A 26,416-nucleotide genomic window follows, 5' to 3' on the forward strand; every position below is an offset into this window, starting at 1 on the left:
TCGAGAGACAAGACCGCTGTGGACCCTAAAGGTTCCATGGTCCCAGCTCGTTTTATTTACAGACTACATTCATAAATACAGGAGTGTGTCTGCCACACCACACAGGTGAGCATGTGCAGAGGAGGGCCACTTTCCAGGCTACATTGCAGACATGTGCCTGATCTCACAACACCTGGATACTGTAGGTGTGTAACATATCAGCTAACCATATGTTATGATTTAGCAATCTGATGCCTGACTGCGTTATGCAGTTGATGACATGGCATGTATCCATTGGTTGATGCAATGCAATGTCTGCCATGTAGTCAGCTTGGAATGCAACCTAGGCTACAGACACGTTGATGCTGAGACACAGGTCACATCACAGGGCTCATATCATGTTCACAGTACTCTCTGTTAGTCGGGAGGGAAAGGGGTAGGATATGGGGGTAAGGCCTTTTTTGGAAAGGGTGCAAGGTCTTTTTAGAAGGGGGGGATGGGGGTGCTTAATCTCTGGATCTCAGTTTTGTGTCCACTTCAGTCACCAAATCAAGCACCAAATCAAGCCACAAATCATATTATCTCAGACCTCAAATGGCTGGGCTCAGGCAACAGCAAAAAGCTGCACTGATCAGAGATCAGAGTTTAGAGCTCAGGCTCAGCTCTGTGTTCAGGAGAGTTGTTGGCAGATCTGAGGCCTGTGAAGGCTGCACTGAAAGCTAAAGAATCTATGTATGCATGTACAGTTAGGCAGTGCACTGAGTTATGTTTGCTGTCTTATATATCCGCTGTTCTCCAAAAATGACAGTGCTACTCCTCAAAGGAAACCATGTATAGCGAGAGTCACTAAAGTGTCTTAATCCCCACTGCTGATTCTCCACACTGGTGCAGGGTAGCGCTCTAAACGGTGGTCATGATTTTGAGGGAGCCCGTGCGGAAGCGCAGGATCTTCTTTTTAAGCGCATGTGAGGCCTTGATCTTGACGAAGGCTTTGGGCTGCAGGGGTGCCCCAGCCGGGGTGGAGGGCAACGTGGGGGAAGAGAGCTGAGGGGGCAGCTGCTGGGGCCACACCAGACCGCCGCTCTCGTCTGAATCGCTGGACAGCGAGCTGGAAGCTGGCGTGTCGGCTTCACTCAGACTCGACTCAGACTCACCCTGCCCCGGGTGCGTGTAGCCCTCCTCGGGCCGACACAGGTACGTACGATCCCGGTCCAGGTACTCCAGATGGGGGTGGTGGGGATGATGATGCGGCAGGGGGTTGACATAGGTGTAAGGTGGGGGCCTGGATTTGCGGATGCGCCTGGAGCCATGGTCGGCTGGGGGCATTGGGGTTGGCTGTGGAGGCTGCTCAGCTTCATCCTGGCTGAGATCCAGGGTGGAGCGCCAGCGGCGGTAGCCGGCGCTGCCCGGCTGGGGCCTCTTCCCCTTGGACTGGCTCCCGCGGCTGCTCCCTGACCCTCCCCCGTCTCTCTCCACCGTGTTGTACTTGCGTTCAGGGACCCCCCTCTGCCCATTGAGACTGTTCTCTGACTGGGACCTGCAGGCCCGTCTTCCTGGCTTCTTGGAGCCTCCCGGCCGCTCCATCTCTCGCTCCCTGTCCCTCTCTCTCTCCCTGTCTCTTTCTTTCTCTCTCTCCTTCTCCCTTTCCCTCTCCCTCTCTTCACTGAAGCGACACTTCTTGGCAGCGGTTCTAGACTTGGTCTGCTGCAGCTGCTGTGGGGCCGGCTGCTGTTGGGAGCCTCTCTCTGGATAATAGGTGCCCCGGCTGGGTTTGGGCCCCTTGTGGGAGTGTGCAGAGGCCCTGGTGGTGGTGGCCCGGAATGGTTGGGCAGGGATATACTGGGCGTTGACCAACTGCTCGTCTGGCGGAGGAGGCGAGCGCAATGGGGGCAGGGCCGGGTAGCCATTGTGGAATTGCTGGGGTGAGTCGGGCTCACTGCTGCTAGGTTCCTGGGATGGAGCTTCGCCGCAGGGGTAGTCCAGGGAGGCAGAGCAGGTGTTGGCCAGGGGGTCTGCCTGGATTGGGGGTAGTGGGGGTGGGGGTGCTGGTGGTGGTGGTGAGGGGGGTCCTCAGGGACCAGGGCCATGACTGCAAAAGGCTTCTGGTCCAGGCTGCGGCAGGCCCAGGATGGAGGGGGATGCTCGTAACTGCTGGGGGAAACCGCAGCAGTGGCGTGGTGGGGATTGGAGTGGGGGTGGTGGTCAGGGATGGAGTCAGTGGCTGGCCGAGGATCGGGTTCCTTGCGGCAAACGCTGCTTTGGCGGGCCACGGTGATGGCGGTGCGGGCCTCGTGCAGACCCAGGCTGGTGCGGGGCTTGCAGGGCCGGAGGGGCAGGGCACGGCGCTGGATCAAACCCAGGATGTAGGTCTCCACACGCTGGGCCTGGCGGTAGTCCTCCTCCGTGGGCTCCCCCTCCACCATATCTCCCCCCAGCTCCAGCACTTCTCCAGGCCCCTTGCTGGTGTCCCAGGGCCAGGCCTCATCTTCCCCCTCCCCTTCACTAGCCCCTTCGGCGATGCCCTCCAGGGTGGGGTAGGGGGCTGAGAACGAGCGGGGGACTGTGGGGCGGGACCCAGATTCTGGCTGTCTGTCCCGATTGGCCCCAAAGAATTCCCCTGGAAAACAGAACCAGTAACATGGTTATAATCAGACACAAAAAGATTTGGGATTGTGACACAGCAATAGAGAGAACCCCACAGACATAGGCTAAGGCTGCGTCTAAAGCGTGATTTTGTAATCACTGTCAAAAACGCACAAATCAATGGTTGTTGGCGCACTATGGAAACGAACGAGAGCATCTGTAAAAAAATTTTTTTTTAAATCAGCTTTGTCACCTCATCCATTGTAACCCTGCAGGTAAACAAATGTTTCTAACCACAACTGAGACTTATCCCAGATGAATTTGACCAAATTTGTCACTATTTGTAAAACACGGGTGCTGGCTAAGCCAAGGGACTAATACAATAATACAAGGATGTCATGGGTTGTGCTTGTTTCACCAGCCATCAGTGCTCTGTTTATGTGTATCCAATGTATGCATGTGTATGTTGTTGCTGTATGTGTCTTGCTGGTGACAAATCCAATTCCCCCACGTGGGATTAAGAAAATGTATTTAATTCAATTCAATTTACACTCTTCGGAGAAAGAAGGTGCTATCTAGAACCTAAAAGGGTTATTCGAGTGTCCTCATAGTCGTCACCAACCGGTCAATTGTGATCTCCTTAGAACCAAAAAGGGTTCTACCTGGAACCAAAAAAGGGTTCTCCTATGTGGACTGCTGAATAACCTTTTTGGAACCTTTAAAAAAAAATGGGGTAGGTCGTGGGAAGTAGGTAAACAAACCCACTAATGTGAAAACATACACCACGGACCATGGACGTAGCCCTAGCTGTGAGTACAATACACACAGCTGCAGGAACACCGGACACTGCTTATTGTGGCCAACGGCTACAGACGGAGCACAGGCTGTGTTCTAAAAGGCACCCCATAGATGCGGTAAAGAGGTCGATGGAACGCAGACCGTGGGGTATAGAAGAAGGACACCGGATTGGCGCACATTCAACAAATATGGATATCAGTCAAATCAGTCATGATTGATGTATCGTAGCAGGTCCACCATGTGGTAACTCAACTCCGATTTGGATATAATATTTGGCTGTTTTCGCTGCCTAACATTTAGAATAACCTTTTCAGGTTTAGAAGAAGTGACTGCTATGCTAACTCCTGTTCGAATAAGCTGGTAGCATAGCTAGCATACATAAATTGGTGTTGGTAGTCAAAGTCGTTTGTAACTGTAATGCAGTTGATTGGTGAAATACACATATAAACACATACACATATATAGCCTTAATAAATAGCCTTAATGTTGGTTAATGTTGGTGGGGGGAAAATGATGAGAATCGGGATTTTTTTCCCCCCCACGCGTTTCCATGGCATTTCCATTGTTGTGGTCGTGTTTGACTGATCTCTTTATCGCATGTATTCCCTATTTATACAATGGGTGAGTCTAATCCTGGATGCTGATGGGTTAAAACCGCATTCCAGACAGTGTCTATTTCACAACTACCACCGGCTATGATGGTGAAATGCCGATTTACTGTTCCATCTCACTGCGCAATCTACTGTCCTATGAGCTCATCCACTGTAAAAAAAAAATTAAAAAATTAAAAAGCATCTGGACATTATTTACCATTTCTTTAAGCCTAACATTTGTTTTTCAACAGCGGAAATGTGCATAAACCTTGCTGACTGCCTCTCTGACCTTTGCAACATTGTTAACATTTTGATTTCCACCTCATCATAGGAAGTATACGGACAAGACAAACAACAAGTTGGTCTGGTTGTCATAGTAACATACATTAACTAGCTAGCTCGCTCAGCTGCGGGGATAACAACGTGAAGGTATTGTTTCATTGAGTAAAATCAGTTCAAATGAAAGTTGTTGTTTTTTTTTTCTTCAAATTAAAGTATTTTTTAAATATCTGCTACAGCCATTTAGCTTAGATAGCTAGGGCCTAGGCTAGCTTGGGCATAGAACGCATGGAACTAATGAGCAGTCGGCTTGGCTGGCAACGATGCCAATAGAATGAACAACCAGATGGCTTGGCTGGCAGCAATGCCAATCGAACCAAAAGTAATGCACTATAAAAGGGTATTGGGTGCCATTTTGGGACACAACCTCTGTCTTCCCTAAGATGGTCTGCCTGTTTCCCACTGGGAAGCATTCCTTTAAGTAACATCAGCTAGCCACAGTCAAGGCCAGACCAACTAACCTGCACTTTAACATATTACTGTCTCCTGTATCCTGATTTATGTCTGGCATTGTGTGTGTGTGTGTGTGTGTGTGTGTGTGTGTGTGTGTGTGTGTGTGTGTGTGTGTGTGTGTGTGTGTGTGTGTGTGTGTGTGTGTGTGTGTGGTTGTGTGTGTGTGTGTGTGTGTGTGTGTGTGTGTGTGTGTGTGTGTGTGTGTGTGTGTGTGTGTGTGTGTGTGTGTGTGTGTCTCTAACATGGTACAGTGGGTCTTTTTCTCTTTCTGTTTTCTCTCTCCAACTGAGTATGCACACGGCAGCCATGTCTAAATCCCATGACTATAATCAAGGCCTCTACATAATCACGGCAGGACAGTCCACTGATGCAATTACACATCAAAGCCAGAACAAGCAGACTCTCCTTTCACCCCTCCACCAGCACAACCAGTCCCCTCATTTATCTATGTCACTGGGCACAAGATGTCCCTTATACAAAACATTGTGTCCCAAATAGTTCCCTATTCCCTGTTTAATGTACTATATTGGAAATAGGATGCCATGTGGGCCACTGATTTTAAATGGACATTACACTCCAAAACCAAAGTTTGTTCAGACCTCAAAAGTAGTCTCATGCCAAGATACAGATATGTCCACATCCCATGCCTGGTTTCTTGACAAAACATCTGCCAAACTTTGATATTGAAGTGCATTGTCCAGAAAATAAAAGTACAATGCAATACTATACAACTTAAACATGTGTACCTTTAAGAGCACATCTTCCTAATCTAATAGCTAGAAGCCAATTACGGAGGGGAACTCAAGTAGAAGAGAATCCATTAGTATAGGTCCTTCGCTTTAATGCAACCCAAAGAAATGGGTTTGTGTTTGTTTTGCCGCGCGTCCAGAACTCGTTATAGTCTGGGCTATTTGAGAGCGCTGATTGAGTCTGATGGCGTCTGGCTCTAATGTGCTTCTGCTGGCCGCTGCTCTGTGGGGGACTTAGTGCCAGCTTGGCATCATTGTTGGCATCATTGTTGCCATCTTGCACTGTCTATGTGGACTAATATACATTTAGTAACTATGCGGTCTGACCTAATCAAACAGATGCCCAAGAATATAAATGGATATTGCTCTATATCTGGGTAAATGCATTTGCTGCGCAACTGTGACGTTATTGAAACTGAATAAAAAACACAAATAAAATCCATTGAATTCTTCGCTTAGGTATGCCTGTAGGCTATATTGATTGTACTGCATTTGCATGGTGTGTTTGTCACAGGAGGTTGGTGCCACCTTAATTGGGGAGGACGGGCTCGTGGTAATGGCAGACGCGGAACAGTATCAACTATATCAAACATGTGTTTGATGCTATTCCATTTGCTCCATTCCAGCCATTATTATGAGCCGTCCTCCCCTCAGCAGCCTCCACTGGTGTGTGTGTGTGTGTGTGTGTGTGTCGTCACTTACCAGCTGATTTGGGCCTGTCGTTGGCGTAGACCATGCGGATGGCTCGGGCAGTGCTGGGGGAGGGCTCTCCAAACCCAGAGGAATCAGACAGACCCATAGGAGACAGGTGCTCACTCAGCTCATAGAATCCTGCAAACACATGCATACAATTTAACAGATGTTTTTATCTGAAGCGACTTACAGTACAGTGAACGCATACATTTTTCGTATGTGTATGAGGTCCCTGCGGGAAATTAACCAACACAACCTTAACTTTGCTACCTCCATGCTCTTACCAACTGAGCCACACAGGGCCAATACCAGTCACGTCTCAGCCAAATGACGATTTGGGAGTACTGGTATGCAAGTGCAACAGTCTGTAGTTCCTGTGGATGGTTGTTTCTACAGTTATTGGGTATGCATACACTGTATTGTTTACTTTTCTTATGAACCGGAACACTAACTGATTTGAAAAGAAAGAACCTGTCATTTTCATTTGTATCTACGACTTTTGAAACTTTGTCAGCTGTAGGCGGGTGGGTCCCTCTTATATTGGCCTCTCCATAGATTGAATTGTAATCTTTTTAGTGAGCTTTTCCTTTTTTGTTTATTATTGTCTTTCTCAAGATAAAAATGTGGGTCCCGAAAATAACGACAACAGAAAGTTGAGCTGGTAGTCAGGTCTGGATCAAGAGACTCACACAGCATTTATTTGTGTGTGACTATAGCTGATGAACATTCCGTTATGAAGACAGGACTGTTAGCTGATATACTGCGGCCTTGTATCCCAATGTTTTTCCATGTTGAAAGTGAACGGCAGGTTAGTCATTTACGCATTCCTCAAGGCATTTGATGCCTCTCAATGTTTCCTTTTTTAAACTCTCAAGGCTTCTCAAAGTGTTTTTCAATGTGCCATCCTCAATCTTCAAAATCGCCAGCTGGCTGTGCATACTTTGAGGTAATTGACCCAATATTAGCCGTGGATTTTATACTCCTGGCATCTTCGGCGGGAGCTGAAAGTACATTTTCGTTGGACGGCTTACAGCTCTTCAAGCCAAGTCATTTTAAACTCTCAGCAAAAATGCTCCCTCGGAAAACTGAATGCATTTATCAACTTAATGTGGGCTTTGGAACTGTTTCCTGATTTGATTCACAAAGAACACAAGCAGCGCAGCCCTAGACAGTCCCTCAATATCAGTGGAGGCTTCTCAGAGGAGGAAGGGGAGAACCATCGTCCTCAGTGAATTTCATAAAAATGAAAATAGTGAAATATTAAAAAAGTTATCCTTTATAGATAAAACTATACTAAATACACTCACGTCACCAAATAATAGATTAAAACACATTGTTTTGCAATGAAGGTCTACAGTAGCCTTCAGCAGCATTCTGTAGGGTAGCACCATGGTGTAGCCGGAGGACAGCTAATTTCCGTCATCCTCTGGCTACATTGACTTCAATACAAAACCTAGGAGGCTCATAGTTCTCACGCCCTTCCATAGACTTACACAGTAATTATGACAACTTCCGGAGGACGCCCTCCAACCTATCAGAGCTCTTGCAGCATGAACTGATTATGGTGTACACCCAATCAAAGGATAAGAGAATGAATCTAGTGCTGAAAGCATAAGCTACCGTTAGCTAGCACCGCAGTGCATAAAATGTGGTGAATAGCTGACTCAAAGAGAGAGAAAGACAATAGTTGAACAGTTTTGAACAAATGAATTTCTTCAAAAGAGAGAGGGAGAGAGATATTTTGTTGTATGTTTTTTTCACTTTCACTTCGCTAGCGAAAACAGCTAGCTAGTTTAGCCTACTCAAACACCCGTCTCAAACAGAGAGGGATGCTAGCTAGATCGCTATGGCTATCCAACACTGGAACTCTTCCAAGTCAAGGTAAGCTTTTGGTTTTATTAATTTATTGCCACCCGCGGCTCACCCATGTAACTGCTAACACTGCTTACTGACTGTACTGCATGATTGTAGCGGGTTTACTACGAGTAGCTATGTTGACTATGACTTTAGCTAATAATGGTGATAATGATGTAGGCTGTGTAGCAGTTAGCGGTTATGATATGAAGGTTTGGCTTGGAAAGGTTTTTTCGCCTGGTTACAGACAGCTGATGTGTTGTGCACTGAAGTCCAAGCCAGGGAAAAGATGAGAGGAGGAGAGCGCATAAATGTGAGAAAGATTATAGCTACAATGATCAAAGTGATCATGATGTTTGTATGTGGCCACTGTGACAGTGAATCGTGTTTGCGTTTTATCATGGGTGTATTCATACCGCCGATTCTGTTGAAAAACCTTCTTACACGGAAGCAAACAGAACGAAACGGGGATGAACATACCTGCATTTTTCCAATAGAAACTCTTGACGAATTATCACACCCTAGATCAGCTAGATGCAGGCAAGAGTGTGCAAGGCGGTATTGAATGTGTCACTCACTGTCTGTCACCTTGATTACTCAAATTTCTCACTACCTGTGCACCTAAGTTGCAACATGTCATTCATAGGCTAGGCTGTAGTACCCACAGGATGGGTAAATGGAAAATTTGAGTTTCATGTAGTAGCTAAAACCAATCAATGTTACATTGAGCTGGGTGAATGGAATATGAATGACAGTCAACCAATATGCTGTAATAGAAATAAGGCCATGGTCAGAAAAATTATTATCGTCCTCCCTCATCTTAAACGACACCGACCTATTGTGAAATATACAGTACTATACAGTAAGAGTGAGGTGAGTTAGAGGTGAGATAGGGGTGAGATAGCTATATGGAGCAGTAATAGGCCCACTGTGGGGTAATTTAAGTTACCATTCTAAAATAGAGCAGACGTGTCTGCCTGCTTTTGTTGCTGCCAGGCTACCTAACCACCTCATATAATGATGTCAGCCTCTGAGCCGAGGAGAGAAACTAGATGGGCCTTGGTAATCTCTCTCTCTGCCTCAGCATCAGATGGCGATGTGCACAGATGGAACTAGAGCATGGAGGGTTGGAACTAGAGCAGGCTCATGGTTAGGCCTATGTGTGAATAGTACCTTGACTTACTTACTCACTACCATGCATATGTGACAGACTGGGTTGGAAGCTGGGTGTCCTGCTCACTACAAGACTGTGTTAGCCCACTGAGCTAAAAACTAGGCATTAGCTTATCAAATCAAATCAAAGTTTATTTGTCACGTGCGCCGATAGCCCGGTTAGCCAATGTGCGGAGCACTGGGTGGTCGGGCCAATTGAGGAAGTGTGTACATATGTACATGAATGTATAGTTAAAGTGACTGTGTATATATGATAAACAGAGAGTAGCAGCAGTGTAAAGAGGGGTTAGGGGGGGTTAGGGGGGGCACACAATGCCGATAGTCCAGGTAGCCATTTGATACCTGTTCAGGAGTCTTATGGCTTGGGGGTAAAAACTGTTGAGAAGCCTTTTTGTCCTAGACTTGGCACTCCGGTACCGCTTGCCATGCGGTAGTAGAGAGAAAAGTCTTTGACTGGGTTCTTTGACAATTTTTAGGGCCTTCCTCTGAAACCGCCTGGTTAGCCCCAGTGATGTACTGGGCCGTACGCACTACCCTCTGTAGTGCCTTGCGGTCGGAGGCCGAGCAATTGCCGTACCAGACAGTGATGCAACCAGTCAGGATGCTCTCAATGTTGCAGCTCTAAAACCTTTTGATGATCTCAGGACCCATGCCAAATCTTTTTAGTTTCCTGAAGGGGAATAGGCTTTGTCGTGCCCTCTTCACAACTGTCTTGGTGTGTTTGGACCATTCTAGTTTGTTGGTGATGTGGACACCAAGGAACTTAATGCTCTCAACCTACTCCACTACAGCCTCGTCGATGAGAATGGGGGCATACTCGGTCCTCCTTTTCCTGTTGTCCACTGTAGTTTCCTGGCACCTCCCGGCTAGGTCTCTGACCTCCTCCCTATAGGCTGTCTCATCATTGTCAGTGATCAGGCCTACCCCTGTTGTGTCATCTGCAAAGTTAATGATGGCGTTGGAGTCGTGCCTGGCCATGCAGTCGTGGGTGAACAGGGAGTACAGGAGGGGACTGAGCATGCACCCCTGGGGAGCTCCAGTGTTGAGGATCAGCGTGACAGATGTGTTGCTACCTACCCTCACCACCTGGGGGCGGCCTGTCAGGATGTCTAAGATCCAGTTGCAGAGGGAGGTGTTTAGTCCCAGGATCCTTAGCTTAGTGATGAGCTTTGAGGGTACTATGGTGTTGAATGCTGAGCTGTAGTCAATGAATAGCATTCTCACATAAGTGTTCCTTTTGTCCCGGTGGGAAACGGCAGTGTGGAGTGCAGTAGAGATCGCATCATCTGTGGATCTGTTTGGGCGGTATGCAAATTGGAGTGGGTCTAGGGTTTCTGGGATAATGGTGTTTATGTGAGTCAGTACCATCCTTTCAAAGCACTTCATGGCTACAGACGTGAGTGCTACGGGTCTGTAGTCATTTAGGCAGGTTGCCTTTGTGTTATTGGGCACAGGGACTATGGTGGCCTGCTTGTTACATGTAGGTATTACAAACTCAATCAGGGACATGTTGAAAATATCAGTGAAGACACCTGCCAGTTGGTCAGCACATGCCCGGAACACACGTCCTGGTAATCCATCTGGCCCCCCAGCCTTGTGTATGTTGACCTGTTTAAAGGTCTTACTCACGTCGGCTACGGAGAGCGTGATCACACAGTCGTCCGGAACAGCTGATGCTCTCATGCATGCCTCAGTGTTGCTTGCCTCGAAGCGAGCATAGAATTGATTTAGCTCGTCTGGTAGGCTCGTGTCACTGGGCAGCTCCCGGCTGTGCTTCCCTTTGTAGTCTGTAATAGTTTGCAAGCCCTGCCACATAAGACGAGCGTCGGAGCCGGTGTAGTATGATTCAATCTCAGCCCTATATTGACGCTTTGCCTGTTTGATGGTTCATCGCAGGGCATGGTAGGATTTCTTGTAAGCTTCCGGGTTAGAGTCCCACACCTTGAAAGTGGAAGCTCTGCCCTTTAGCTCAGTGTGAATGTTGCCTGTAATCCATGGCTTCTGGTTTGGGTACGTACGTACAGTCACTGTGGGGACAACGTTCTCGATGCACTTATTGATGCACTTAAAGCCAGTGACTGATGTGGTGTACTCCTCAATGCCATCGGAAGAATCCTGGAACATGTTCCAGTCTGTGTTATCAAAACAGTCCTGTAGTTTAGCTTATAGGAGCTAACACAAGTCTTCTCGTCTTGGGTAAGGATCCTCATCACGCAACATTACGCAACATTACACATAGTAGATCACATAATTTACACCTTCTGTCATACTACCGACAATGGCTAGGTTTTGTTTAGCAGAAAGATGATAGATTGAACAAATGGCTTACGGAAAAGTTTGCAAAATTCTGGTAACTTTACCATCACAGGTTTTCCAGAAATCCCAGTTGGAGGATTCCCAGATTTCCTGCTTATTCCTTGTTCCAGGAATCTTGAAACCGTGATATCTGGAAACCCTGGGAATTTTGCAACCATACTCAAGGGTCCAATTTGTGTAGTGTTATGTTACCTGAGCGTGGCCGATTGTCCACCACGTCAGTCGGGGGCTCCACTGCGTTATCTGCTGTATTAACCCTCATCTCTCCAACCTGCTGCTCCAGAGATGCCATCAGACCCCAAGGACTACACTGTAGACTGTTCTGGAACACAAAGAGAGAAATAGAATCAGGGTTAGAGACTGTATTTGGATGTTCTACACACACACACACACACGCACACACGGTCTCATCTCCCAGGGTCAGAAACAAAGCCAGAGACAATGCCAGATCGCAAACAACCTTCACATTTGATGACTGCTATTACAACAAACGGCAGGTAGCCTAGCGGATAGAGTGTTGGGCCAGTAACCGAAAGGTAGCTGGTTTGAATACCCGAGCCGACAAGGTGAAAAGATCTGTTGATGGGCCCTTGAGCAAGGCACCTAACCATAATTTGCTCCAGGGGTGCTGTACTACTATGGCTGACCCTGTAAAACAACATTTCACTGCACCTATGTTGCAATATATTTTTTAATGAACAAAACAGTGGAATAGTAACACGTCATTCCCCCCACAGGCAGATGTACACTGAGATACAAGGATATACATACACGGTTGCGCATGCACACACACACGGGCACACACACACACACACACACACAAAGCCTCTGCCAAATCTCTCAAACAAATGGTTGGTGAAGGATGGGAACAGCATCGGCTTTGGAGGAGGTTAAAACTGTCAAAACAACAGGCCTCAGCCTTCGCCCCATGAGCGGCACAGCAGTACCGAATATATTACAGACAGAAGGAGAACCAGAGAGAGAGAGAAGAGGGAGAGGGAGAGAGGGGGGAGTAAAATACAAGACAACCACTCTAAAATCTCTTAGTGAAGCATTGTAGGGGGCAAACCTTGAGCATCTCTTACTCAATCAATAAATAAATTGCATAATCAATCAACCAATCGAGCGTCCATTTACCGAAATGCTCACAGCAGGGAAGCGAGGGAGAAAGAGAGAAAAAGAGAGAGGGGGTAGACAGAGTGAGAGAGGGCAAATGAGGGACACAACTCAACCCTATATGTGTACAGAGTAAGCTGATTTCTCCAACCTTACATGCTTACCATGATCTGAGACCAAATCTACAAGTTTCCATATACACATTGAACAGTAAAGAGCTGATTTCTAGCACTTAACTTGTTCTAATCAGCTAATATATCGCTTTTCGACCATTAGGATTGTTCTGAAAGACAGCTTATACACATCTTGTTGGTTCAGGTGAGGGATAAAAATACAAATTCAGCATTGGGAGATGACTTACTTTTTCTAGGAATGTCCGAGAGGAGATAGTGGGAGCAAGGTTTTAATCACTGCTGAATCACACACACACAAAAACACACTGCTGGCTCATAACATCGGCATGGTTCCACCAGCTGAGAAGGCAGAAAAGCCTTCTGGGTAATATGGCAGAAATAATGTGCCATATTTTATACAGAGGAGAAAGAGAGGGGGAATTATGCTGATGTCAGGTGTATGTGGGCATACAAGCTGACACTGACAACACACACCTGCACACATTGTACATGTCAAATGCAAACACATTTTACAACCCAACACACACACACACAGGTGTTAGACTCGCCAGGGGAGCCAAACATCTGATGAAGTGGGGAAGGTTTCCACAGTGCAGCTGAGAACGAACTGGGCATCCCTGTTTGAATCAGGTATTTCTCACCCAGTAAAAAGTACCATATAAAAGCAGGGGAGCTGTGGGGTGAAAACACAGGCATGCTGATCCATCCAGCTAAACATGGGGAACTTACTGGAAAGAAGGGCAAGAGGAAAGGGTAGAGGCTGAAATGGAGGAAGAGAGGAAGAGTTGGGGAGAGAGAGATGTAAATAGAGAGAAGGAGAAACAGATAAGAGAGAGAAGAGAGAAAGATCATCCTGTCTTACCCAACCATCCTTGTTTTGTGTTTGCTTTGACAATGTAAGTGCTCAAACTTTCTAAATCAATAAGGTTTTTTGAGTTCAATTGAAAGACATCAAGACAGCATTAAATAGAGAGATGTACCTTTTCATCACAAATTCGTTTTTTTCTGTTAAATCCATGTGTCAATCACTCTGACAAAATGTCAGCTCCAAAACTGTCAACCCCTTCCTATAAGCCTAGTGGCCTGTCCTTTCCCCCTTCCTCTCTCCCCTCCAGGGTTCCACAGTGGAGCGATTCATCGGACAAGGAGCAGGCCCCGCCTCTCCAGTCAGGGGCAGGGGTGGTCCAACAACCTCAGGGAAGAGGGGGGGAACAAGGGATGTAAACATACCACCCTGGGATGTCAGTCTCTCACTACCCCCTCCACCATTTCTCTCTCTGGTAAGACTGAGTCAGGTTTTGTGCTCAGAGGAACTCTAACTGCTGAAGTGGAGGAGGATGAGGGGGAGGAGGAGGGAAAATAAGTGGGAGGGTAAAGATGTTAGAGTGGGTGATTGATGAACACTAACTAATTTGAGGGTTATCAGGGTAATAATGACGCCGGAGCAGAAGGCAGATGTTTTACGTGCCCCCAACCGATTGTGTTTTTTTGTTTGTTTATAACTTAACTTTGTACTATTTTTGTGCATAATGTTGCAACTACCGTCACTTATAACCGATAATAACTTCTGGACATGAGGACTGCGATTACTCACCACAGACTAGCGGAATCCTTTTTCTTTTTTCACGATTTCGACGAGACCGAGGCGGAGGACATACAACTCCCTCGGGAACAGGCCCCGACGCCAGTTATCTGCGTGAAGAGGCGGCAGAGAAAGAGAGGCTGGAGGGCGGGCTGCCTTCTGAGGAGTAGGAGGCGATCGAATAAACCCCCACACCCCTCAATTCTGCTCGCAAACATGCAATCTTTGGACAATAAAATGGATGAGGTATTGGGAAGATTAAACTACCAACGGGACATTAAAAACTGTAACATCTTATGCTTCACAGAGTCGTGGCTGAACGACGACAATATCAACATACAGCTGGCTGGTTATACGATGTACTGGCAGGATAGAACAGTGGCGTCTGGTAAGACAAGGGGAGGCGGTATATGTATTTTTGTAAACAACAGGTGGTGCACGATATCTAAGGAAGTTTCGAGCCATTGCTCACCTGAGGTAGAGTTTCTCATGATAAGCTGCAGACCACATTACCTACCGAGAGAGTTCTCATCTATATTCTTTGTAGCTGTTTACACACCATCACAGTCAGAGGCTGGCACCAAGAAAGTATTGAATGAGCTGTATTCCGCCATAAGCAAAAAAAGAAAACGCTCACCCACAGGCGGTGCTCCGAGTAGCCGGGGACTTAAATGCAGGAAAACTTAAATCAATTTGACCTAATTTCTATCAACATGTTAAATGTGCAACCAGATGGTAAATAACTCTGGACCACCTATACTCAATACACAGAGATGCATACAAAGCTCTCACTTGCCCTCCTTTTGGCAAATCTGACCATAATTCCATCCTCCTAATTCCTGCTTACAATCAAAAATTAAAGCAGGAAGCACCAGTGACTAGATCAATAAAAAAGTGGTCAGATGAAGCAGATGCTAAGCTACAGGACTGTTTTGCTAGCACAGACTCCAATACACCACATATGTCATTGACTACATCAATAAGTGCATCAATGACGTCGTCCCCACAGTGACCATACGTACATACCCCAACCAGAAACCATGGATTAGAGACAGCATCCCCACTGAGCTAAAGGCTAGAGCGGCCACTTTCATGGAGAGGGTCTCTAGCCCGGAAGCTTATAAGAAATCCCGCTATGCCCTTCGACGAACCATCAAACAGGCAAAGCATCAATACAGGACTTAGATCGAGTCGTACTTTGGACACTGTGTTAACAACCCTCCAGGCAAGCTTCAATGCCATACAACTCTGCTTCCGTGGCCTCCAATTGCTCTTAAATACAAGTAAAACTAAATTCATGCTCTTCAACCGATCGCTGCCTGCACCTGCCCGCCTGTCCAACATCACTACTCTGGACGGCTCTGACTTAGAATACGAGGACAACTACAAATACCTAGGTGTCTGGTTAGACTGTAACCTCTCCTTCCAGATCCACATCAAACATCTCCAATCCAAAGTTAAATCTAGAATTGGCTTCCTATTTCGCAACAAAGCATCCTTCACTCATGCTGCCAAACATACCCTTGTAAAACTGACCATCCTACCAATCCTCGACTTCGGCGATGTCATTTACAAAATAGCCTCCAATACCCTACTCAACAAATTGGATGCAGTCTATCACAGTGCAATCCGTTTTGTCACCAAAGCCCCATATACTACCCACCATTTCGATCTGTACGCTCTCAATGGCTGGCCCTCGCTTCATACTCGTCGCCAAACCCACTGGCTCCATGTCATCTACAAGGCCTTGCTAGGTAAAGTCCCCCCTTATCTCAGCTTGCTGGTCACCATAGCATCACCCACCTGTAGCACGCGCTCCAGCAGGTATATCTCTCTGGTCACCCCCAAAACCAAATCTTTCTTTGGCCGCCTCTCCTTCCAGATCTCTGCAGCCAATGACTGGAACGAACTACAAAAATCTCTGAAACTGGAAACACTTATCTCCCTCACTAGCTTTAAGCACCAACTGTCAGAGCAGCTCACAGATTACTGCACCTGTACATAGCCCACCTATAATTTAGCCCAAACAACTACCTCTTTCCCTACTGTATATATTTTATTAATTTATTTATTTTGCTCCTTTGCATTATTTTTATTTCTACTTTGCACATTCTTCCACGGAAAATCTACCATTCCAGTGTTTTACTTGCTATATTGTATTTACTTTGCCACCATGGCCTTTTTTTGCCTTTACCTCCCTTATCTCACCTCATTTGCTCACATCGTATATAGACTTGTTTATACTGTATTATTGACTGTATGTTTGTTTTACTCCATGTGTAACTCTGTGTCGTTGTATGTGTCGAACTGCTTTGCTTTATCTTGGCCAGGTCGCAATTGTAAATGAGAACTTGTTCTCAACTTGCCTACCTGGTTAAATAAAGGTGAAATAAAAATGTTTTTTAAAAGTACTACACCGGCTCTGACGCTCGTCGGATGTGGCAGGGCCTGCAAACCATTACAGACTACAAAGGGAAGCACAGCCGAGAGCTGCCCAGTGACACGAGCCTACCGGATGAGCTAAACTACTTCTATGCTAGCTTCGAGGCAAATATCACTGAAACATGGTATGAGAGCACCAGCTGTACCGGAAGACTGTGCAATCACACTCCCCGCAGCCGATGTGAGTAAGACCTTTAGACAGGTCAACATTCACAAGGCCGCAGGGCCAGATGGATTACCAGGACGTGTACTGAGAGCATGCGCTGACCAACTAGCAAGTGCCTTCACAGACATTTTCAACCTCTCTCTGTCCGAGTCTATAATACCAGCATGTTTTAAGCAGACCATCATAGTCCCTGTGACCAAGAACACTAAGGTAACCTGCCTAAATGACTACCGACCCGTAGAACTCATGTTTGTAGCCATGAAGTGCTTTGAAAGGCTGGTCATGGCTCACATCAACACCATCATCCCAGAAACCCTAGACCCACTCCAATTTGCATACCGCCCCAACAGATCCACAGATGATGAAGTCTCTATTGCACTCCACACTGCCCTTTCCCAGCTGCATAGAAGGAACAACTCTCCCTCAACGTGATCAAGTCAAAGGAGATGATTGTGGACTACAGGAAAAAGAGGACGGAGCACACTCCCGTTCTCATCGATGGGGCTGCAGTGGAGCAGGTTGAGAGCTTCAAGTTCCTTGGTGTCCACATCACCAACAAACTAACATGGTCCAAGCACACCATGACAGTCGTGAAGAGGGCACGACAAAACCTATTCCCCCTCAGGAGACTGAAAAGATTTGGCATGGGTCCTCAGATCCCCAAAAGGTTTTAGAGCTGCACCATCGAGAGCATGGTTTGGCAACTGCTCAGCCTCCGACCACAAAGCACTACAGAGGGTAGTGTGAACGGCCCAATACATCGCTGGGGCCAAGCTTCCTGCCATCCAGGACCTCTATACCAGGCGGTGTCAGAGGAAGGCCCTGAAAATTGTCAAAGACTCCAGCCACCCTAGTTATAGACTGTTCTCTCTGCTACCGCACGGCAAGCGGTACCGGAGCACCATGTCTAGGTCCAAGAGGCTTCTAAACAGCTTCTACCCCCAAGCCATAAGACTCCTGAACATCTAGTAAAATGGCTACCCAGACTATTCACATTGCCCCCCTCCCCTCTCCACACCTCTGCCACTCTCTGTTGTCATCTAAGCATAGTCACTTTAATTAACTCTACCTACATTTACATACTACCTCAACTAACCGGCACCCCCCTGTATATATTGTATATTTTACTGCTCCTCTTTAATTACTTGTTACTTTTATCTCTTATCCGTATTTTTTTAAACAGCACTGTCAGTTAGGGGCTCGTAAGTTAGAATTTCACTGTAAGGTCTATACCTGTTGTATTTGGCACATGTGACAAGTACAATTTGATTTGATTTAGTACTACGACAGATAGTTCTGGGCTGGAACAAAAGCCTGCTAGAGCAGGGAAACACTTCCCTATTCTCCATGTGAACTAAATGGATTGTACGTGGAGTTGACTGGTGCACTTGGAGTGTTAATCCGAGGACATACGTAGAACCAGAGCCTTTGTAGTTTGACCTGTGTAAGGTTTACAGAGGTTTGATCTTAGGGATTACACACAGAGGCTGTGAGGTGTATGTGTGTATAAAGGAAGCAAGTGCCTATTGAACCGATGCGGTTTCACATGAGTTGCTCCTAAACCCACACACAGGTCCTTTTATCCAGCGCATGCATGACATTAACTCAGGTAATTCTCGCACGCACGCACCCCACACACACAAGGCTGTGGTAGTCTTGCGGTTAACAGCGTTAGTTTAATAACTGAAAAGTCACTGGTTCAAATCCCTTAGCTGACTGTGTGAAAAATCGGTCACTGTGCCCTTGAGCAAAGCACTTAACCTTAATTGCGCCTGTAAGTAGCTTTGGGACCGGTTTCCCAAAATAATCTTAAAGCTAAATTCAGCGTTAGAACCTTTGTTTCCCAATACCATCATTATTAACGCTGGCTCATAATCTAAAACATATTAATAAACAGCAATTGCCTTGAGTTACAGTAAAGCGTCTTTCTCTCCCCCTCCCCTACCTCCCACACATTTCATCTCACTAGTCTAAATGATTCAAGGCATCTTTAAAAAGTGATTAAACCTAGATGCATTCTTCCTGCAAGTTCTGGGAGTCTAGCCTAACTCCTAGTACCTCTCCTGAGGGCCTCGAACCTTCCCATATTTCCTCTAGTTCGGCATCATCTTGATGATGTGGCAAGTTGCTTCACATTGCTTCTTGAATGTAAAATATCTTGAAAACTTGACTGCTGACAATCAAAACATTTTGGGATTGTATCAACAGTGTGTGGATTAATGAACAAAATACCAAAATATCGTTTTGGAGTGGGTTTATCCTTTAATAAGTATTATATTGCTGGGTTACTATGGGCCCTGGTCAAAAGGAGTGGACTATATAGGGAATATGGTACCATTGGGGGCGTGCACACAGAGTTTCCAGAGTGGTGCAGCTGAATGAAGTCACATTGTGCTTAACTGTATAGACTTTTTTGCTTTGAGAGTTGTTCAATAGTGTGCACACACCCGCATTCACACACTCTCGCTCAATCACACGCACGTGCATACAGACCACACTGGAGGGCACAAAACCATCCAGCTCAAACAGAAGCCCCCACACTGTGCAGTGTGCTGTGGTGTGGTGCGGTGTGGAGCAGTGTAGTGTGTGTGAGTACGCGGGAGGCCACGCTGCCTTTGTGCAGGGCCCTCTGACAGGTCAAATCACAGTGGTGTGTTTGTGTTTGCTGATGACGGGGGCCCCCAAAGGGCCTGCTGGAAGCACCCAAAGTAAAATCAACTCTAACCGTGCATCCCAAATGGCACCATATTCCCCATAGGCCCTGGTCAAAAGTAGTGCACTATAAAGGGAATAGGATGCCATTTGGGACACAGCCGTAAGCTTGTTAGGTAAACCCAATGACGTAACACCCCTAGCGTTGTCACGGCAACAAAGTGAGATGCCTTCTCCATAAGTGGGATAGAGAGGGAGAGAAAAAGAGAAAAAGAAAATGAGGGGAAAAGGACAGGAGAGAAAAAAGGAGATATGTTTCCCATGCCAATAAAGCCCCTTAAATTGAAATTGAATTGAGAGAAAGAAGGAGAGAAAGAGAGAGTTCGGAGGAGCGACTGAGTGAGAGAGATTGAAGGCAAGTCACACAGCAATCCCCTTAGAGCAACACTAAATCAATCTCCACAAGCATCTCCATCTCCCTTAATCAATTATTCAGCCCTCTCCTATCCCTTTTTCTCCCTTTCACACTCCCCCCAAAAACACTCACCCTAACAGACAGACACCAGCACTACAATACATTACAACTTCCTATCCCTTTCTACCCAGCTACAATACACCCACAAGCATGCTCCATTCGAGTCCACACACACCCCTCATCCCAGCTTCCACTTATGTCTCTCTTCAGGCAGGATTCCTGTGCAATTAAACCTTTTGTTCCCATCAATTATTAACAGCCTGCATCGCGGCTCACTGCTAACAACCGCTAACAGCTTCTCTCAGCACTGAGTACGGCTAATTATGCCCCTGCTTTATCCTCCAACTCCCAGCAGGGGAGGGAAGGCAGCCTGCTGCTCAGCGAAGCCTAGCAGGGAGACCTGAAGCTGGGTACTGAGGTTGGTAGTCGGCCTCCGTGGGGCTGGGGGGTGGTGGTGGTGGTGATAGAGGAGATCCATAATTGTGTTGCACGTATTTTCACCTCAAGCCAACATGGGGGTTCTTTTCAGGAGGTTGGAGATGGTGGAGGGTTCGAGGTCAAGGTTGTCATTGGCCATAGATCTGGGATCAGATTACTCCCTTATACAAACCATCAGGGGAATGGAAAAAGATCTGACCCTACGTCAGTGGTTTGGTGCTTCTACCCACTCCCCTCATCCCTGGAACTATGTGTAGAGGGAGTAGGGTGAAGTTGTCCATAGACACTAATGGTTATGTTTAGGATTGGGGAGGGGAATCTGATCCTAGATGTGTACCTAGGGGAAACTTCACCCCAGAGTATGTCTAGAGACCCCACAACAAGAGAGAAGTGACAACAACCCCCCTTCTCTCTCTCTCTCGCTCTACTGCTTTGATTCTGTACACACACTCGCCTGACACTCCACAATGTTTACCCAACACAGCTAGGCATGAAACACACAACACACACAGGCTACGCAAACACACACACCCACCCACACACACACATTAAACATTAGAGTAGAGTGTGAGTGTCACAATATGAGAAGCTCCAGTGACACATGGCCACACAGCTGCAAGAGGCTCCATGGGGGGGCTTACAGTACAGCCTGCTAATGGGAGGACAAACACATGCACATTCACACACGCATGCGCCCACACACACACACAACCATATTATTTGAATAACATTCCCACACATACATTGATATCACATAGCAGCACTGATTAGATATCACAAATACAATACACACAATCTGTCCTCCAATCCCCCCTCCATATACACACACAAACACATTCATCCGGTTTCTCTTTTAAGCACACACACAAACTTCTCCTCTGAAATGGGGACCATATGTGATTTCCCAGCTGTTGTCTGTTTTAAGATGGCTGTCAGCACCACTGCCTCAGGAATAAACCTGGAGGGTCTGCTCACGCACAAATACACACGCACACACACACACAAACTCATACGCACATGGCACGCACACACACACACCTCTAACCTTAACCACATGGCAGCATCTTCCTCACACACACTCAACTTTCTCCTGTGACACACACAGACACATGCCCACACACACAGTCACACAAACAAACACACAGCAGTCCCTTACACCTGGCCCTGGTTATTGCCTTATCTTTATCACACTACAGAAGGAGAATCAAGCACTGTTTGGTTATGAATCATGTAGATGTGAGGTCTGGTCTAAGAGCAGGCTATCTGCAATGGGTCAGCTTGGATGTGTCCCAAATAACACCCTATGCCTTACATTCTACTTTTGACCAGAGCCCCATATGTTCTGGTCATAATTAGTGCACTATATAGCGAATAAGGTGCCATTTGGGATGCACAGCCCTTTGTGTGGGGAGGAGGTCAGATGGCAAAATCCTTATTCCCTATTGATTGACCTATACGTAACTTAATGAATAGCTCCTCCATTGGAGATCTGCTCCCAATGATGGATTTGTAACATGTAGGAAAGCATTTGGAGAAATAGTGATTGCCGATCTTTTGCTTGGTGCATATATTGTGGGCCAGGAATAACTTGTGCTGCGCTGATTAAGCATTGGACAAAAATGACTTAAAATTGAGAATCTCCGGTGAACATGCTTTTTAGGATTACGCTTCATCTGGGCCCCGAAACGGCATGGCCCAATATCTTTCTTTTATGTAGAAATAGTCATATAAAATCATCAGATAGTCATACTGGATAGTCCACATAATGAACATTTTGAAGAATTTATTGTTTAAAACCCACAAAGACAATCCTTCAAAACTATTTCAAGCATTAACGCCTAACCAAATTGCCCAGAAGGTGATCATTGAGTGAGTTTGTTTTGCATGACTCACTATGTGGACCAATGGAATGGTCTAAAACACGCAAACCTCGACCACCCGGGGCACCGAACGATGCAAAATGAACAACACAATAGCAATGGCCTATCAATATTCCAGTTAATCTGTGGCTATTCTTCAGACGGTGGCCCGAAGCGACTGCGAGAGAGACAGAGATTTAAAGTGACCTCTATATAGGGGTTGTGTGCAAGTCATGCGTGTCGTTTTTCAGTCTATATTAGATGGAAAGCTAAAAGGCAAGGAAACCATTTAGATTACATTCACATACAATTTCTCACTTGATGCTGGAGGCAATTGTTAAGATGCTATTTATAGGCAGCGAGATAGTTCATTGCCGGGGCAAGGAATTTGTATTTAACATAAAATATATGGTTCAGGGGCCTTTCCGGGTGGCGCTGTGGTTAATTTAAGGGCACTGCAGCGCTAGCTGCACCCTAACCGGCGCGACCAGGAGGTCCGTGGGGCGACGCACAATTGGCGTAGCGTCGTCCGGGTTAGGGAGGGTTTGGCCGGTAGGGATATCGTGCACCAGCGACTCCTGTGGCGGGCTGGGCGCAGTGCACGCTAACCAAGGTCGCCAGGTGCACGGTGTTTCCTCCGACACATTGGTGTGGCTGGCTTCCTGGTTGGATGCGTGCTGTGTTAAGAAGCAGTGCGGCTTGGTTGGGTTGTGTCTCGGAGGGCGCATAACTTTCGACCTTTGTCTCCCCCGAGCCCGTACGGGAGCTGTAGCGATGAGACAAGATAGTAGCTACTAACAATTGGATACCACGAAGTTGGGGAGAAAAATGGGGTAAAATATATATATATATATATATATATATATATATATATATGGTTCTTATTTTAGCAGCCCGTGGCAAATTTTCTAAGCCATGTCCAGGTTATCCCCATATCACCAATTTAATCAATGGAGAAAATATGTCCTGTCTTGTTTGTTTACCAATGCTATTGTAATCCATGCTTTATGGAGACCACCCAAGACCATGATGAGGCGATAGCAACACTTTCATCAAGTACAGCACTTGTAGCCTGACAACTCACAGCAAATTCTTCCCCTGCTCTGTCATTTGCAACATACTTTAGTCTGAGACTGCAATCCATTGAAGTCGTTTGTGATGTATTGATGTGCAGTTCATGAACGATCTGTTCTTTTTTAACTACTCTTTTTACTGATTCGAGAGTCATGATTTGTTTTTCTGAGTGACCCGTTTCATTTAAGTTGTTCATTTCACCTGCACGATGGGAAAATAGATCATGCTGCCGGCAGCAGACAGAAGAAACAGACTGAGAGTTGATCGCGTGGTGCAAGAATGAATACAATTAATTGAATATTGAATGTTATTATAGACACAGCTTTGTAGAACCAAAACATAGACGGCCTCTGCTCAACAAACTGGAACTCGAGAACGAACCATTTGGGTGGCTGAAGTCCACGGACAATATTGTGCTCATCACCCTCACGGCAGACAAGCAATGCACTCCGCCAAGAGTCCTTCACAATCTAGTCCGATTGCGGCCACAACCAGACCTCGTTTCAAATGTTTAAAAAAAAGTATGTTTGTTGTATGACTAGCAATCAAATGTAAATAGTTTAAAGCCCACGTTTACAAGTCTCCATCACAAATGACGGCTCCAATAAGCCCCCTATGGTGAAGGACATGTGAACGAGAGGCTTGTAGCCCCTTTCGGTTTTTCGAGTTTTCAGTTCATCGTTGGCCGGTAGGGGGTCCTGTGTGCTCTGGGCATTACTGACTCAAATGAACTAAATGAGTCGAAAGATTTATTCTTTTGACTGAACTAGTCGAAAATTTCAGAGTCAGTAAAAAGAGCTGATCTTCCCAACACTTTTATGGTGACAAGGGGCAAGAGGGGCTTGTACAAAGTCATCAGCGATTGGATCGTCTCTAACCAATCAGAGTATCAAAGCTAATTACGAATTTTCTAACGGCCAATGCTATCCGGAATCTTTGGGAAGTACCCTAAACCCTAATATTAACCCCTACCCTCACCCTGACCTTAACTATAACCCTTACCTATAATATATGCTATTTAGCTGACACTATTAGCCAAAACGATTAACAGTCATGAATGTATACATTTTCCATATTGATGGCCCTCAGTGGGTCGCGAAACCTACGATCCTGGAGTTGTATGTGCCATGCTCTACCAACTGAGCCACAGAGAACCAAACTCGAAACCGTAACCCTTACCATTTTACATTTCAACTTCAATGGGGTAGGGATGTCCCAAGGATCCTTGATAGCAAGGATAATTTTCAAACGGCCACTTTACCTACATGTATTCTGGCTCTGGCCCAACCCATCGGTTTCTGGACCAATCAGATGGCCCAGAATGTGTTCTCATTTGGTGAAGGGTAGGGAAGGTAGTCAGATCAAGACTTATTGCTGAGAATAAACTAATATCCATGGGCATGGCAGTGTATTTCCAGAGCAAGGAGTCTGGGTAGCCAGGCAACATTGCTTGGTCAATGAACAACTGCCTGTGCAATGACTGCACAAATATCTTAACTTCTAAAAATATTTTAACATGTGTTTTAGGCATACCTAATTAAGCCTAGGTAATTCATAGAATTCGGCCAATGTCTCTTAAAAAAGCAGCCAGGAGATATAGGCCTAAATAAATAATAATCAGAAAGATAAATACGAATTGTAAAACACAATAAAAGATATGGAGATACTATAGTTCATTATAGGATTATTACCGAGTAGGCTAGATAAATAATTGACAGGTGTCCCAACCAATGGTGGACACTAAGATTATCCCCGAAACTATGAACAACCTTCAGGGTCGATGCTACAGTATGATGGTGGGCACCGTCCGACCTTTTCAAAACAAGACTTGATATCGAAAATATAGCCAGGTGAACATATTTTTCGAAACAGCGTTAATATAGACAATGGAATGAAAAAACACAAGCGTAGAATACACCAAGTTTGCCTTAAATGGTCACGCGCGCTCTGAGCACACTCTATGTGGGTGTCGGGTCAACATTTGTGATGGTACTGTTATTCAGCACAGATACACTAGGCTATGAGCCAATTTCATTCCAAGAGCACGAAAAGCATAACCATGCACTAATAGCAAATTCATTTTTAAAATGTCCAACAAGAAACTATGAATTAGATCGATACGAAAATGTTTTCTTATCGATTTAATATGCAATTTTAAGTAAAATACGAAAGTCTTACCGGCTGGCGCCTATAACTCAAGTCCTCTAGCGCACAGTTTACTGTGTCGGGAGAAGGCCGGGTCGGCTGGAGGTTGCCCCATGCCGGGCGTCCAGGGACAGAGTCCCGGATGGAGAGGGCGCTGAGCACTAGGCATTCCTGGCTCTGTTTCAGTAGCTCCAACTCACATATACCGGCCAAACTCGCCTCAAGGCGCTCCTTATTCCGTCTGCGCTCCGCTGTCATTGGGAAAGAAAACGCTCCGTACATCGTTCTCCTTGCTCTTTGACTCTTCTTCGATCGTTTTTCAGCCGTTCCTTCCTATTTAGTATCCAAGTACTGCTAAATGTTTTGCATATCTTCTTTAATTTCAAAGTTACTTCAGTCTTTGATATTCATGATATTCGAAGTAGCCACAGCAAGCGTTAGGTTACAGCTGCGCAACATTGTAGCCAGAACCGAACCCATTCCTCCTGCTGGCTCAATGCTGTTGCTGGATTCCAATTCCGCAGCTGTCAATTTGACATTAGCATGCCCGGCCTTTTCCGAGGGTCCATTGGTTGCCCAGAACATCAAAATAGTTAATATTCAAAAGGTATTCTACTCTTTAAGATGTCATTGGACACTGAGCTATCCTTAGTATTCCATTGCTTGCAACATCATATTCCCTCTGACAATTTTAATGCGTAAAAGTTGACACCAAGGGTGCGGAACACGTTGATCAAGTTGTACCAGGCCAGCCTTTAATGAAAATCCATGCACATTCTCTGGCTACCTCGCCTAAACCCATT

At 46.0% G+C, this 26,416-nt stretch overlaps 1 protein-coding gene across 1 annotated transcript; it reads right to left on the minus strand.

The window, feature by feature from the left end:
• Window positions 1-26,111, minus strand: LOC115105301 (dapper homolog 3-like). Its single transcript, XM_029627187.2, is given in 5 exon segments — window positions 1-1,991; window positions 1,994-2,596; window positions 6,197-6,325; window positions 11,723-11,852; window positions 25,647-26,111. Coding segments are annotated over 5 exon segments (2,223 nt in total). The 5' UTR covers window positions 25,896-26,111; the 3' UTR covers window positions 1-879.
• Window positions 26,112-26,416: the final 305 nt, after the last annotated feature.

Source organism: Oncorhynchus nerka, linkage group LG22 (genome assembly GCF_034236695.1).
Source record: "Oncorhynchus nerka isolate Pitt River linkage group LG22, Oner_Uvic_2.0, whole genome shotgun sequence".
Classification (NCBI taxonomy): domain Eukaryota; kingdom Metazoa; phylum Chordata; class Actinopteri; order Salmoniformes; family Salmonidae; genus Oncorhynchus; species Oncorhynchus nerka.